Raw genomic sequence first — 14,566 nt, 5'->3', positions numbered from 1 at the left:
TGTGCTGAACACAGGAACCCGTGTTCATGGTTCTCAGATGAAAGCTGTCATAGTGTGCTTGCTTCACACAGTACAAATAATTTTCCTACGTATTCCAGCAGAGTCCTTGCTTTCTTGTGCTTCTGTTGCTGGAAATAGGTGGGGACAGCATGGATTTTGCAGGTTTGCAATTCTGTTGGTTTGTTACATTTCAGTAACATTTCTATATTTGCAGAAACACTCAAATTTGATATGTGCAAACATCAGAGGATGCCAGTGACATAAAAGAGCACATGAACACAACTCCTTTATGACTAGAACAGCCCATGATGTGTTTTTCCTTGAGCAATATGCCAGTTTTTGATGTATCATTCTCTTCTTTTCCTACTTTCTTTCTCCACTACACCCTTCTCACCTTTTCTTCTGCTTCCTTTCTTTCCCCGCTCACCAGGGCACATACATATATGACACCATAATCACAGAGTGTTATGTATTATTATTGCTTACTTATGCTGTGTGCTATATATAGCAAAGAACACAGCTAAATTTGTACTGTAATAACTTATTAACTGGTTGTCACATAAGTGGGACTTCTGGTTTTTGAACAATGAGTCATTTTTATTTAGTCATTACTGAAAAGAAAGTCAAAATTAAGCTGGAGCACTAGATTCAAATCTAATTAATGTCTAAAAGTGTTACAAAACATGCACTCTATTTAACTATTTACCAAGTTAAAAAGAAAAAGAAAACATTCTGTATTAGCACTATTCTGAGCTTAAGTTACATTCTGCCACTGTCAATTTTCCAGATAATGTTGTTGTTTAATTAAGCTTTTAGTAGCAGTTTAGATTCAGATCCTCGTATTTGTTAAGCCTGTAGCCTGTAGAGAGACCATGTTTTTCATGGGGTTCCTTGTGTATGTAATTGTCTGTGTGCATTGTAACATTTGATTTCCAACAGAAAATAACAGCTTACCTTTGCCCACCAGCTTGAGAGCATGAAGTAGGTGTTAACATTTTCCTCACCAAACTGTTCTGCTACATAGAGCCCTAACGATCCATACTTGTCATATATGTTTCGCTTGGACAGATCAGTCAGTGTTGCATGAGCATTGTTGATCTCTTTAAATTTTTCTGCAGCTTCTGGATTGTCTGGATTCTTGTCGGGATGATATTTCAGAGCCAGTTTTCTTAAACATGACAAAAAAAAAAAAACCAAAACAAAGGAAAGTAAGTCATCTGTATGTGTGCATGTATACAGACACAAAACATTACCAAATATTTTCACAGAGATACAATCATTCTGAACAGTGTGTTCAGCCTTCTTTTTTCCAGCTCCAATGTACTCAGTGGAAGAAAAGTGACACAAAGTGACTGAACATGAAAGTTTTGGTAAAAGAGGTGTTCCTATTACAGTGAGCATGAACTTAGTGTCTTCATACCTAGTCAGTTATCATGTTAAAGGAGACAGTGATATACGCTGAAAGCACAGACTGCAGCATGATAATCAATCACGGGCATTTGTTGCATTATGATTGCCAACTGATTTGCATCATTTAGCAGGTTTCTACAAAGATAAAGATTTTTGTAAAGGTTGTTTAAAAACATGATGATCACACACGGCTTATCACATCAAGGTTCTCTTCTTTATAGCAAAGGAAATTCTGTATTTGATTGCCTATCAACAGTAGCTATATTAAAATTCTGTAAACAGTGTCTGTGTTTGCAGAAGCCCAGATAGTGTTGGTGGAAAACACAGTTAGGAGTTGTAATAAAAAGGAAGTATCTTTCTGAAGCACAAGGTGGAACAGCACAGTGAGTTAGCCCCAGTTTCAAGTACCTGTCTTTGGGCCTAATTCCCCACTGTTGCACTTCTGAGGCAGTACTTAAAGCAGTGAAAGCTGATTGTCAACTGGTTTAGGGATGTTTACGCTGGCGGGAAGCCTTTTCTAGGACAGGCCTCAGCACTGCCTTTTTCCCCTGACTGTACTCAGCGCTATGGCATCCAAGAACAGGTACAGCTTGAAAGGAACAGTGTGGGACTGTTGGCTCATGGACAGCGCTGGGGAAGCACAGCTTAGAGAAGAAAGGGTTTTCTTCCAGCCATGTTGAAGCACTGGCAGTGTGAGCTCACATATACTTGCAAAACAAGTATAGACAGAAGTGTATCTTTTAAAAAATTTCCACTCCCTAAGAAGAACTGGCAACAAGATTTTTCCAGGACATTTATTTAATGACTAGTGCTGACCTCTAGTGGCATCAAAAGTGATTTAGTTGTGTTTTAAATACTGTGACTCTCACCTCAGTCAAGCTATGTTGCATTTTGTAAATACTCTCTCCGAGTGTTTCAGGAGCTAGCTGTGACCATTATGCCTCAAAATATTGTTTGTGGTGCGAAGGCAGTGTGTCCACACTTCCACTAACGAATCTATCCTCAGAGTGGAGTCCTGCTTGACTTTCCACTGAAGTCCCAGTACAGGTTATTCCCCCAGTAAAATGTAACTGCTTTGCTCCTGATGACAGTTTCTGCCTCGGAGACATTCTGCCAATATCAAGACTGATATAAGCCTGGGAACAGCCTCTGCCAATGATGTCTTCAGTTCTGTATGCTGAACTCAATTCATCTTTTCATAGATCATAAATAACTCCTTAGATGTGCTTGTAATAGCATGAAGGGATTCACGTTCAGTAATATTTAATATACTGTGCATGTGGTACCTTAAACATAAATTTTCAGTCATATTTAACATAATAAAACATGAAATAGGAGAACTGGAAAAACAAGCTAAGTCTTGCATGAATAATGATATTATGTTCCATCCAAGTATTTAAGTAGCTTATGCAGTCTATCCCTTTTCTTAGCTGAAAACAAACCCCAGCAGTTAGAATTTAAAAAAAAAAAAAAAAAAAAAGGGAGAGGCATTACTTTCAAAATCCACTTGTGGTTGCAGGCATTGGACAATCAGTCTCCAACCTTTCTTTCTTTTCCCACAGACCCAAGACCCAAATCTTCTGCCCTCTCCATATCCCCAACAATCTCATGAAAAATAAGAATTTGAACAAAATGTAGTTTTGAAAAAGTGAAAAACATTAGTTGCACACTCACTTTACTTCGTATTGTTTTAGAATACTAACAGAGTTACTTTCAACATAGTACAGTTAACAAAAGATAGATGATTCTTATTTTGATTTTTGGAAAAACTGTCCTCACTAAAAATAGTACATTAACAAAACAACTCCCTGCACACCAAGAGGACATATACTAATTGGAGATGACTTAGTAATGGGAAGGAGATCTATATACTGGTAGTGCAATTCATATGAGAAACAGGACTCCATTAAGTCCATCACAAGAAATAATAAATGGACAAGAACTACGTGACATAACGTGAAGTATCAGCTATATAGAAGCTTCCCTGCAGGTCCCTGGAGAAGTGACATTCCTAGTTATGTGATAATCATGGTTCATTACGAGGAGAGAAAAAGAAGCCAAAAAACCAGAGTGAAATGAACACAGGAGTTTCTTGACTACTTCTCATACCAAACACATGGATTTATGTCCATTCAGACTTTTCTCATGATGAATGGCCTTCTCCTTCACCACCTTGGGATCACTGACCACTGCAGCCCTTCACAGCAGCAAGCAATGGGACGAGTTTGAGACAGAAAAGGGACAACAAGCAGAGAAATACTCACCCCACAAGATGGATAGGGCACTCATGGAAATGATGTCAGAGAAATACACTTAGCACCTCTGTCAGTGGGAAGCTTAGGGTGAGAGATGAGATGAGGCCAGCCTGTACTGCAGGGGTTGGTCTGATAAGGGACATCTGGGTGGAGGGAGCAATATTTTGGAGGCAGGAAAGTTGTATAGGGTGAGATATGGCTGTGCTATGGAGTATTGAAGGGTGTCAGATACATCCCTGCTATTCCCTCGATAGCTTAGATGGTAGAGCGGAGGACCGTAGACTCACTTGCATGTCCATCCTTAGGTCACTGATTCAAGTCTGTCTTAAAAGAGTGTCCTTTTGGCTCTGGCCAAGAACCTATAGCACCTCTGAATCCTTAACAGGACAGTTTACACTGAGGAGGCACTTGTGAGGTCAGAATAGGGCAGTTGAGGACAAAAGGGCTGCTCCAGATCAAGTGGAAAGGCGGGATAAGCTTCAGTCGCACTCCTGCCACGGAGAGGTAGCTCCATGGTGCTGCTCAAGAAGGTGGGAGCTCAGAAAAGCTGCTTGAGTCCAAAGGTCATGACTAGGCTCACGGTTAATGGTGCACGTGACCGGGCATAGAAAGAGCTGCAACCCAAACGCAGTGGAGGTCAGAGAGGCAACCAAGGAGCATAAACAAAGCTCGAAATTATATACTGCTGAGGCTTCTTGGAGCATTTTCATGCAAAGACAATGTTTGCAGACGCACAAAGCTAATTAGAAGCTCAGACAGCCAAATGCACAGGGTGCACAGGAGGCACTCAGGCACCTGAGTGAGTTGGGTCTGAGTTCTGGTTTCATTAGAGGGGCACATCCAGTAGGAAAGTGGGTTGGCGGTGGTGTGAGAGGGAGGCCGATGGGAGGCCCAGGCTTTGGGTGCGGGGCAGCCTGGGTCCGGGGTGGGTGCCTGGGAGGGGAGAGGACCTCAGGCAGAGGCTGTGGGCTGGGGAATTAGCTCAAGTGGTAGAGCGCTCGCTTAGCATGTGAGAGGCAGCGGGATCGATGCCCGCATTCTCCAACGCTTTTCATTCCCCTCGCCTGGACACAGGGCCCTTTGCCAGGGGCCCTCTGTCCTCTGGGGGCTGTGGGGAGACCATGGTGTTCCTGGGCCGCCCAGGGGAGGACGACGCACAAGGCTGCAACAAGAGCAGCGTGGGCAGTTTAACAGGGGACCTTATTTTCTCCCTCTGCCCTTGACAGACGTCAAATGTCACCTTGAAGTAACGCGTCCAGTTTTGAGCTCCGCCGTAGAGGAAAGGCATCAGTGAAATGGAGCACCGTCGGCGCAGGGCCACCAACAGGCTGAGGGAACGGAGGGGTGTCTCTTTGAGGATGAGCTGAGGGCAGCGGGCACGTTCAGCTGGGAGAAAGGGAAGATCGGAGGGCTCGCGCATGGCCTCCCAGCTCGCGGGAGTAGGCTGTTGAGTAGGGGAAAGGCTGCCCATTTGTCTGGTGCTGGACGAGAGGGCGACGGTCAGCAGAGCGCAACTGAATCGCGGGAAGTAGCAGCAGGGCATGGGTAAGCTGTTCTTGGCCGTGAGGAGAGTGCAGCTGTCGAAGATGACGTCCAAGGAGCCTGTGGAGGTCTTCTTCCGCTTGTGGGTTTGCATGATCTGAGGGGCTGAAGGGTTGAGCAAGGTGGTGTGGTGCTGGAGGTGAGTCTGTCTGAAGCGGGGCGTTGCGATAGAGGCAGCGTGCTGCGCTGTGGATGGGGAAGTGTTGGATGAGTGTGTGACGGGCGAGGTACCGGGCAGGGCCCCATGATTCCTTCGATAGCTCAGCTGGTAGAGCGGAGGACTGTAGGCTCCCTTGCACGGCCATCCTTAGGTCGCTGGTTCAACTCCGGCTCGAAGGAGCGTCCTTTTGGCTCTGGCCCAGACTCCGCGGCTCCTCTGCCTTTTGGTGCTGCCCGGGTGGCTCCCCTTCGCGGTCTGGCCAGCCTTGAGCTCTGGCCTGGCGTGGAGAAGACGACCAGCCAAGGCTGCCTGGGGTGAACCCTGGTGAGGGGATGGTGGTACCCGAGCAGTCACCTCCAGCAGGAACGCGAATGGGTGGGTTGGCGGTGGTGTGAGAGGGAGGCCGATGGGAGGCCCAGGCTTTGGGTGCGGGGCAGCCTGGGTCCGGGGTGGGTGCCTGGGAGGGGAGAGGACCTCAGGCAGAGGCTGTGGGCTGGGGAATTAGCTCAAGTGGTAGAGCGCTCGCTTAGCATGTGAGAGGCAGCGGGATCGATGCCCGCATTCTCCAACGCTTTTCATTCCCCTCGCCTGGACACAGGGCCCTTTGCCAGGGGCCCTCTGTCCTCTGGGGGCTGTGGGGAGACCATGGTGTTCCTGGGCCGCCCAGGGGAGGACGACGCACAAGGCTGCAACAAGAGCAGCGTGGGCAGTTTAACAGGGGACCTTATTTTCTCCCTCTGCCCTTGACAGACGTCAAATGTCACCTTGAAGTAACGCGTCCAGTTTTGAGCTCCGCCGTAGAGGAAAGGCATCAGTGAAATGGAGCACCGTCGGCGCAGGGCCACCAACAGGCTGAGGGAACGGAGGGGTGTCTCTTTGAGGATGAGCTGAGGGCAGCGGGCACGTTCAGCTGGGAGAAAGGGAAGATCGGAGGGCTCGCGCATGGCCTCCCAGCTCGCGGGAGTAGGCTGTTGAGTAGGGGAAAGGCTGCCCATTTGTCTGGTGCTGGACGAGAGGGCGACGGTCAGCAGAGCGCAACTGAATCGCGGGAAGTAGCAGCAGGGCATGGGTAAGCTGTTCTTGGCCGTGAGGAGAGTGCAGCTGTCGAAGATGACGTCCAAGGAGCCTGTGGAGGTCTTCTTCCGCTTGTGGGTTTGCATGATCTGAGGGGCTGAAGGGTTGAGCAAGGTGGTGTGGTGCTGGAGGTGAGTCTGTCTGAAGCGGGGCGTTGCGATAGAGGCAGCGTGCTGCGCTGTGGATGGGGAAGTGTTGGATGAGTGTGTGACGGGCGAGGTACCGGGCAGGGCCCCATGATTCCTTCGATAGCTCAGCTGGTAGAGCGGAGGACTGTAGGCTCCCTTGCACGGCCATCCTTAGGTCGCTGGTTCAACTCCGGCTCGAAGGAGCGTCCTTTTGGCTCTGGCCCAGACTCCGCGGCTCCTCTGCCTTTTGGTGCTGCCCGGGTGGCTCCCCTTCGCGGTCTGGCCAGCCTTGAGCTCTGGCCTGGCGTGGAGAAGACGACCAGCCAAGGCTGCCTGGGGTGAACCCTGGTGAGGGGATGGTGGTACCCGAGCAGTCACCTCCAGCAGGAACGCGAATGGGTGGGTTGGCGGTGGTGTGAGAGGGAGGCCGATGGGAGGCCCAGGCTTTGGGTGCGGGGCAGCCTGGGTCCGGGGTGGGTGCCTGGGAGGGGAGAGGACCTCAGGCAGAGGCTGTGGGCTGGGGAATTAGCTCAAGTGGTAGAGCGCTCGCTTAGCATGTGAGAGGCAGCGGGATCGATGCCCGCATTCTCCAACGCTTTTCATTCCCCTCGCCTGGACACAGGGCCCTTTGCCAGGGGCCCTCTGTCCTCTGGGGGCTGTGGGGAGACCATGGTGTTCCTGGGCCGCCCAGGGGAGGACGACGCACAAGGCTGCAACAAGAGCAGCGTGGGCAGTTTAACAGGGGACCTTATTTTCTCCCTCTGCCCTTGACAGACGTCAAATGTCACCTTGAAGTAACGCGTCCAGTTTTGAGCTCCGCCGTAGAGGAAAGGCATCAGTGAAATGGAGCACCGTCGGCGCAGGGCCACCAACAGGCTGAGGGAACGGAGGGGTGTCTCTTTGAGGATGAGCTGAGGGCAGCGGGCACGTTCAGCTGGGAGAAAGGGAAGATCGGAGGGCTCGCGCATGGCCTCCCAGCTCGCGGGAGTAGGCTGTTGAGTAGGGGAAAGGCTGCCCATTTGTCTGGTGCTGGACGAGAGGGCGACGGTCAGCAGAGCGCAACTGAGTCGCGGGAAGTAGCAGCAGGGCATGGGTAAGCTGTTCTTGGCCGTGAGGAGAGTGCAGCTGTCGAAGATGACGTCCAAGGAGCCTGTGGAGGTCTTCTTCCGCTTGTGGGTTTGCATGATCTGAGGGGCTGAAGGGTTGAGCAAGGTGGTGTGGTGCTGGAGGTGAGTCTGTCTGAAGCGGGGCGTTGCGATAGAGGCAGCGTGCTGCGCTGTGGATGGGGAAGTGTTGGATGAGTGTGTGACGGGCGAGGTACCGGGCAGGGCCCCATGATTCCTTCGATAGCTCAGCTGGTAGAGCGGAGGACTGTAGGCTCCCTTGCACGGCCATCCTTAGGTCGCTGGTTCAACTCCGGCTCGAAGGAGCGTCCTTTTGGCTCTGGCCCAGACTCCGCGGCTCCTCTGCCTTTTGGTGCTGCCCGGGTGGCTCCCCTTCGCGGTCTGGCCAGCCTTGAGCTCTGGCCTGGCGTGGAGAAGACGACCAGCCAAGGCTGCCTGGGGTGAACCCTGGTGAGGGGATGGTGGTACCCGAGCAGTCACCTCCAGCAGGAACGCGAATGGGTGGGTTGGCGGTGGTGTGAGAGGGAGGCCGATGGGAGGCCCAGGCTTTGGGTGCGGGGCAGCCTGGGTCCGGGGTGGGTGCCTGGGAGGGGAGAGGACCTCAGGCAGAGGCTGTGGGCTGGGGAATTAGCTCAAGTGGTAGAGCGCTCGCTTAGCATGTGAGAGGCAGCGGGATCGATGCCCGCATTCTCCAACGCTTTTCATTCCCCTCGCCTGGACACAGGGCCCTTTGCCAGGGGCCCTCTGTCCTCTGGGGGCTGTGGGGAGACCATGGTGTTCCTGGGCCGCCCAGGGGAGGACGACGCACAAGGCTGCAACAAGAGCAGCGTGGGCAGTTTAACAGGGGACCTTATTTTCTCCCTCTGCCCTTGACAGACGTCAAATGTCACCTTGAAGTAACGCGTCCAGTTTTGAGCTCCGCCGTAGAGGAAAGGCATCAGTGAAATGGAGCACCGTCGGCGCAGGGCCACCAACAGGCTGAGGGAACGGAGGGGTGTCTCTTTGAGGATGAGCTGAGGGCAGCGGGCACGTTCAGCTGGGAGAAAGGGAAGATCGGAGGGCTCGCGCATGGCCTCCCAGCTCGCGGGAGTAGGCTGTTGAGTAGGGGAAAGGCTGCCCATTTGTCTGGTGCTGGACGAGAGGGCGACGGTCAGCAGAGCGCAACTGAGTCGCGGGAAGTAGCAGCAGGGCATGGGTAAGCTGTTCTTGGCCGTGAGGAGAGTGCAGCTGTCGAAGATGACGTCCAAGGAGCCTGTGGAGGTCTTCTTCCGCTTGTGGGTTTGCATGATCTGAGGGGCTGAAGGGTTGAGCAAGGTGGTGTGGTGCTGGAGGTGAGTCTGTCTGAAGCGGGGCGTTGCGATAGAGGCAGCGTGCTGCGCTGTGGATGGGGAAGTGTTGGATGAGTGTGTGACGGGCGAGGTACCGGGCAGGGCCCCATGATTCCTTCGATAGCTCAGCTGGTAGAGCGGAGGACTGTAGGCTCCCTTGCACGGCCATCCTTAGGTCGCTGGTTCAACTCCGGCTCGAAGGAGCGTCCTTTTGGCTCTGGCCCAGACTCCGCGGCTCCTCTGCCTTTTGGTGCTGCCCGGGTGGCTCCCCTTCGCGGTCTGGCCAGCCTTGAGCTCTGGCCTGGCGTGGAGAAGACGACCAGCCAAGGCTGCCTGGGGTGAACCCTGGTGAGGGGATGGTGGTACCCGAGCAGTCACCTCCAGCAGGAACGCGAATGGGTGGGTTGGCGGTGGTGTGAGAGGGAGGCCGATGGGAGGCCCAGGCTTTGGGTGCGGGGCAGCCTGGGTCCGGGGTGGGTGCCTGGGAGGGGAGAGGACCTCAGGCAGAGGCTGTGGGCTGGGGAATTAGCTCAAGTGGTAGAGCGCTCGCTTAGCATGTGAGAGGCAGCGGGATCGATGCCCGCATTCTCCAACGCTTTTCATTCCCCTCGCCTGGACACAGGGCCCTTTGCCAGGGGCCCTCTGTCCTCTGGGGGCTGTGGGGAGACCATGGTGTTCCTGGGCCGCCCAGGGGAGGACGACGCACAAGGCTGCAACAAGAGCAGCGTGGGCAGTTTAACAGGGGACCTTATTTTCTCCCTCTGCCCTTGACAGACGTCAAATGTCACCTTGAAGTAACGCGTCCAGTTTTGAGCTCCGCCGTAGAGGAAAGGCATCAGTGAAATGGAGCACCGTCGGCGCAGGGCCACCAACAGGCTGAGGGAACGGAGGGGTGTCTCTTTGAGGATGAGCTGAGGGCAGCGGGCACGTTCAGCTGGGAGAAAGGGAAGATCGGAGGGCTCGCGCATGGCCTCCCAGCTCGCGGGAGTAGGCTGTTGAGTAGGGGAAAGGCTGCCCATTTGTCTGGTGCTGGACGAGAGGGCGACGGTCAGCAGAGCGCAACTGAGTCGCGGGAAGTAGCAGCAGGGCATGGGTAAGCTGTTCTTGGCCGTGAGGAGAGTGCAGCTGTCGAAGATGACGTCCAAGGAGCCTGTGGAGGTCTTCTTCCGCTTGTGGGTTTGCATGATCTGAGGGGCTGAAGGGTTGAGCAAGGTGGTGTGGTGCTGGAGGTGAGTCTGTCTGAAGCGGGGCGTTGCGATAGAGGCAGCGTGCTGCGCTGTGGATGGGGAAGTGTTGGATGAGTGTGTGACGGGCGAGGTACCGGGCAGGGCCCCATGATTCCTTCGATAGCTCAGCTGGTAGAGCGGAGGACTGTAGGCTCCCTTGCACGGCCATCCTTAGGTCGCTGGTTCAACTCCGGCTCGAAGGAGCGTCCTTTTGGCTCTGGCCCAGACTCCGCGGCTCCTCTGCCTTTTGGTGCTGCCCGGGTGGCTCCCCTTCGCGGTCTGGCCAGCCTTGAGCTCTGGCCTGGCGTGGAGAAGACGACCAGCCAAGGCTGCCTGGGGTGAACCCTGGTGAGGGGATGGTGGTACCCGAGCAGTCACCTCCAGCAGGAACGCGAATGGGTGGGTTGGCGGTGGTGTGAGAGGGAGGCCGATGGGAGGCCCAGGCTTTGGGTGCGGGGCAGCCTGGGTCCGGGGTGGGTGCCTGGGAGGGGAGAGGACCTCAGGCAGAGGCTGTGGGCTGGGGAATTAGCTCAAGTGGTAGAGCGCTCGCTTAGCATGTGAGAGGCAGCGGGATCGATGCCCGCATTCTCCAACGCTTTTCATTCCCCTCGCCTGGACACAGGGCCCTTTGCCAGGGGCCCTCTGTCCTCTGGGGGCTGTGGGGAGACCATGGTGTTCCTGGGCCGCCCAGGGGAGGACGACGCACAAGGCTGCAACAAGAGCAGCGTGGGCAGTTTAACAGGGGACCTTATTTTCTCCCTCTGCCCTTGACAGACGTCAAATGTCACCTTGAAGTAACGCGTCCAGTTTTGAGCTCCGCCGTAGAGGAAAGGCATCAGTGAAATGGAGCACCGTCGGCGCAGGGCCACCAACAGGCTGAGGGAACGGAGGGGTGTCTCTTTGAGGATGAGCTGAGGGCAGCGGGCACGTTCAGCTGGGAGAAAGGGAAGATCGGAGGGCTCGCGCATGGCCTCCCAGCTCGCGGGAGTAGGCTGTTGAGTAGGGGAAAGGCTGCCCATTTGTCTGGTGCTGGACGAGAGGGCGACGGTCAGCAGAGCGCAACTGAGTCGCGGGAAGTAGCAGCAGGGCATGGGTAAGCTGTTCTTGGCCGTGAGGAGAGTGCAGCTGTCGAAGATGACGTCCAAGGAGCCTGTGGAGGTCTTCTTCCGCTTGTGGGTTTGCATGATCTGAGGGGCTGAAGGGTTGAGCAAGGTGGTGTGGTGCTGGAGGTGAGTCTGTCTGAAGCGGGGCGTTGCGATAGAGGCAGCGTGCTGCGCTGTGGATGGGGAAGTGTTGGATGAGTGTGTGACGGGCGAGGTACCGGGCAGGGCCCCATGATTCCTTCGATAGCTCAGCTGGTAGAGCGGAGGACTGTAGGCTCCCTTGCACGGCCATCCTTAGGTCGCTGGTTCAACTCCGGCTCGAAGGAGCGTCCTTTTGGCTCTGGCCCAGACTCCGCGGCTCCTCTGCCTTTTGGTGCTGCCCGGGTGGCTCCCCTTCGCGGTCTGGCCAGCCTTGAGCTCTGGCCTGGCGTGGAGAAGACGACCAGCCAAGGCTGCCTGGGGTGAACCCTGGTGAGGGGATGGTGGTACCCGAGCAGTCACCTCCAGCAGGAACGCGAATGGGTGGGTTGGCGGTGGTGTGAGAGGGAGGCCGATGGGAGGCCCAGGCTTTGGGTGCGGGGCAGCCTGGGTCCGGGGTGGGTGCCTGGGAGGGGAGAGGACCTCAGGCAGAGGCTGTGGGCTGGGGAATTAGCTCAAGTGGTAGAGCGCTCGCTTAGCATGTGAGAGGCAGCGGGATCGATGCCCGCATTCTCCAACGCTTTTCATTCCCCTTGCCTGGACACAGGGCCCTTTGCCAGGGGCCCTCTGTCCTCTGGGGGCTGTGGGGAGACCATGGTGTTCCTGGGCCGCCCAGGGGAGGACGACGCACAAGGCTGCAACAAGAGCAGCGTGGGCAGTTTAACAGGGGACCTTATTTTCTCCCTCTGCCCTTGACAGACGTCAAATGTCACCTTGAAGTAACGCGTCCAGTTTTGAGCTCCGCCGTAGAGGAAAGGCATCAGTGAAATGGAGCACCGTCGGCGCAGGGCCACCAACAGGCTGAGGGAACGGAGGGGTGTCTCTTTGAGGATGAGCTGAGGGCAGCGGGCACGTTCAGCTGGGAGAAAGGGAAGATCGGAGGGCTCGCGCATGGCCTCCCAGCTCGCGGGAGTAGGCTGTTGAGTAGGGGAAAGGCTGCCCATTTGTCTGGTGCTGGACGAGAGGGCGACGGTCAGCAGAGCGCAACTGAATCGCGGGAAGTAGCAGCAGGGCATGGGTAAGCTGTTCTTGGCCGTGAGGAGAGTGCAGCTGTCGAAGATGACGTCCAAGGAGCCTGTGGAGGTCTTCTTCCGCTTGTGGGTTTGCATGATCTGAGGGGCTGAAGGGTTGAGCAAGGTGGTGTGGTGCTGGAGGTGAGTCTGTCTGAAGCGGGGCGTTGCGATAGAGGCAGCGTGCTGCGCTGTGGATGGGGAAGTGTTGGATGAGTGTGTGACGGGCGAGGTACCGGGCAGGGCCCCATGATTCCTTCGATAGCTCAGCTGGTAGAGCGGAGGACTGTAGGCTCCCTTGCACGGCCATCCTTAGGTCGCTGGTTCAACTCCGGCTCGAAGGAGCGTCCTTTTGGCTCTGGCCCAGACTCCGCGGCTCCTCTGCCTTTTGGTGCTGCCCGGGTGGCTCCCCTTCGCGGTCTGGCCAGCCTTGAGCTCTGGCCTGGCGTGGAGAAGACGACCAGCCAAGGCTGCCTGGGGTGAACCCTGGTGAGGGGATGGTGGTACCCGAGCAGTCACCTCCAGCAGGAACGCGAATGGGTGGGTTGGCGGTGGTGTGAGAGGGAGGCCGATGGGAGGCCCAGGCTTTGGGTGCGGGGCAGCCTGGGTCCGGGGTGGGTGCCTGGGAGGGGAGAGGACCTCAGGCAGAGGCTGTGGGCTGGGGAATTAGCTCAAGTGGTAGAGCGCTCGCTTAGCATGTGAGAGGCAGCGGGATCGATGCCCGCATTCTCCAACGCTTTTCATTCCCCTCGCCTGGACACAGGGCCCTTTGCCAGGGGCCCTCTGTCCTCTGGGGGCTGTGGGGAGACCATGGTGTTCCTGGGCCGCCCAGGGGAGGACGACGCACAAGGCTGCAACAAGAGCAGCGTGGGCAGTTTAACAGGGGACCTTATTTTCTCCCTCTGCCCTTGACAGACGTCAAATGTCACCTTGAAGTAACGCGTCCAGTTTTGAGCTCCGCCGTAGAGGAAAGGCATCAGTGAAATGGAGCACCGTCGGCGCAGGGCCACCAACAGGCTGAGGGAACGGAGGGGTGTCTCTTTGAGGATGAGCTGAGGGCAGCGGGCACGTTCAGCTGGGAGAAAGGGAAGATCGGAGGGCTCGCGCATGGCCTCCCAGCTCGCGGGAGTAGGCTGTTGAGTAGGGGAAAGGCTGCCCATTTGTCTGGTGCTGGACGAGAGGGCGACGGTCAGCAGAGCGCAACTGAGTCGCGGGAAGTAGCAGCAGGGCATGGGTAAGCTGTTCTTGGCCGTGAGGAGAGTGCAGCTGTCGAAGATGACGTCCAAGGAGCCTGTGGAGGTCTTCTTCCGCTTGTGGGTTTGCATGATCTGAGGGGCTGAAGGGTTGAGCAAGGTGGTGTGGTGCTGGAGGTGAGTCTGTCTGAAGCGGGGCGTTGCGATAGAGGCAGCGTGCTGCGCTGTGGATGGGGAAGTGTTGGATGAGTGTGTGACGGGCGAGGTACCGGGCAGGGCCCCATGATTCCTTCGATAGCTCAGCTGGTAGAGCGGAGGACTGTAGGCTCCCTTGCACGGCCATCCTTAGGTCGCTGGTTCAACTCCGGCTCGAAGGAGCGTCCTTTTGGCTCTGGCCCAGACTCCGCGGCTCCTCTGCCTTTTGGTGCTGCCCGGGTGGCTCCCCTTCGCGGTCTGGCCAGCCTTGAGCTCTGGCCTGGCGTGGAGAAGACGACCAGCCAAGGCTGCCTGGGGTGAACCCTGGTGAGGGGATGGTGGTACCCGAGCAGTCACCTCCAGCAGGAACGCGAATGGGTGGGTTGGCGGTGGTGTGAGAGGGAGGCCGATGGGAGGCCCAGGCTTTGGGTGCGGGGCAGCCTGGGTCCGGGGTGGGTGCCTGGGAGGGGAGAGGACCTCAGGCAGAGGCTGTGGGCTGGGGAATTAGCTCAAGTGGTAGAGCGCTCGCTTAGCATGTGAGAGGCAGCGGGATCGATGCCCGCATTCTCCAACGCTTTTCATTCCCCTCGCCTGGACACAGGGCCCTTTGCCAGGGGCCC

At 55.5% G+C, this 14,566-nt stretch overlaps 1 protein-coding gene and 17 non-coding genes across 18 annotated transcripts in view; 17 read left to right on the top strand and 1 right to left on the bottom strand.

Annotated features, from left to right (window-relative positions):
- DNAJC5B (DnaJ heat shock protein family (Hsp40) member C5 beta) overlaps positions 1-14,566 on the bottom strand; it is a 31,108-nt gene that overhangs the window by 8,949 nt on the left and 7,593 nt on the right. The window contains exon 3 of the mRNA XM_075024337.1: positions 955-1,168. Within this exon, the coding sequence (XP_074880438.1) occupies positions 955-1,168 (214 nt within the window). The remainder of the gene's footprint in view (positions 1-954; positions 1,169-14,566) is intronic.
- TRNAA-AGC (transfer RNA alanine (anticodon AGC)) lies at positions 4,637-4,709 on the top strand. The gene has a single exon. It is a non-coding gene; the product is annotated as a tRNA-Ala (tRNA).
- Positions 5,458-5,546, top strand: TRNAY-GUA (transfer RNA tyrosine (anticodon GUA)). The gene is given in 2 exon segments: positions 5,458-5,494; positions 5,511-5,546. It is a non-coding gene; the product is annotated as a tRNA-Tyr (tRNA).
- TRNAA-AGC (transfer RNA alanine (anticodon AGC)) lies at positions 5,863-5,935 on the top strand. The gene has a single exon. It is a non-coding gene; the product is annotated as a tRNA-Ala (tRNA).
- On the top strand, positions 6,684-6,772 carry TRNAY-GUA (transfer RNA tyrosine (anticodon GUA)). Its single transcript is given in 2 exon segments — positions 6,684-6,720; positions 6,737-6,772. It is a non-coding gene; the product is annotated as a tRNA-Tyr (tRNA).
- Positions 7,089-7,161, top strand: TRNAA-AGC (transfer RNA alanine (anticodon AGC)). The gene has a single exon. It is a non-coding gene; the product is annotated as a tRNA-Ala (tRNA).
- TRNAY-GUA (transfer RNA tyrosine (anticodon GUA)) lies at positions 7,910-7,998 on the top strand. Its single transcript is given in 2 exon segments — positions 7,910-7,946; positions 7,963-7,998. It is a non-coding gene; the product is annotated as a tRNA-Tyr (tRNA).
- Positions 8,315-8,387, top strand: TRNAA-AGC (transfer RNA alanine (anticodon AGC)). Its single transcript has one exon. It is a non-coding gene; the product is annotated as a tRNA-Ala (tRNA).
- TRNAY-GUA (transfer RNA tyrosine (anticodon GUA)) lies at positions 9,136-9,224 on the top strand. Its single transcript is given in 2 exon segments — positions 9,136-9,172; positions 9,189-9,224. It is a non-coding gene; the product is annotated as a tRNA-Tyr (tRNA).
- Positions 9,541-9,613, top strand: TRNAA-AGC (transfer RNA alanine (anticodon AGC)). The gene has a single exon. It is a non-coding gene; the product is annotated as a tRNA-Ala (tRNA).
- On the top strand, positions 10,362-10,450 carry TRNAY-GUA (transfer RNA tyrosine (anticodon GUA)). Its single transcript is given in 2 exon segments — positions 10,362-10,398; positions 10,415-10,450. It is a non-coding gene; the product is annotated as a tRNA-Tyr (tRNA).
- TRNAA-AGC (transfer RNA alanine (anticodon AGC)) lies at positions 10,767-10,839 on the top strand. Its single transcript has one exon. It is a non-coding gene; the product is annotated as a tRNA-Ala (tRNA).
- Positions 11,588-11,676, top strand: TRNAY-GUA (transfer RNA tyrosine (anticodon GUA)). Its single transcript is given in 2 exon segments — positions 11,588-11,624; positions 11,641-11,676. It is a non-coding gene; the product is annotated as a tRNA-Tyr (tRNA).
- On the top strand, positions 11,993-12,065 carry TRNAA-AGC (transfer RNA alanine (anticodon AGC)). The gene has a single exon. It is a non-coding gene; the product is annotated as a tRNA-Ala (tRNA).
- TRNAY-GUA (transfer RNA tyrosine (anticodon GUA)) lies at positions 12,814-12,902 on the top strand. Its single transcript is given in 2 exon segments — positions 12,814-12,850; positions 12,867-12,902. It is a non-coding gene; the product is annotated as a tRNA-Tyr (tRNA).
- Positions 13,219-13,291, top strand: TRNAA-AGC (transfer RNA alanine (anticodon AGC)). Its single transcript has one exon. It is a non-coding gene; the product is annotated as a tRNA-Ala (tRNA).
- Positions 14,040-14,128, top strand: TRNAY-GUA (transfer RNA tyrosine (anticodon GUA)). The gene is given in 2 exon segments: positions 14,040-14,076; positions 14,093-14,128. It is a non-coding gene; the product is annotated as a tRNA-Tyr (tRNA).
- On the top strand, positions 14,445-14,517 carry TRNAA-AGC (transfer RNA alanine (anticodon AGC)). Its single transcript has one exon. It is a non-coding gene; the product is annotated as a tRNA-Ala (tRNA).

Source organism: Buteo buteo, chromosome 3 (assembly GCF_964188355.1).
Source record: "Buteo buteo chromosome 3, bButBut1.hap1.1, whole genome shotgun sequence".
In the NCBI taxonomy this organism is placed as follows: domain Eukaryota; kingdom Metazoa; phylum Chordata; class Aves; order Accipitriformes; family Accipitridae; genus Buteo; species Buteo buteo.
Note: the sequence above shows the minus strand (reverse complement) of the source record. Positions and strands in the feature narration are given on the sequence as shown.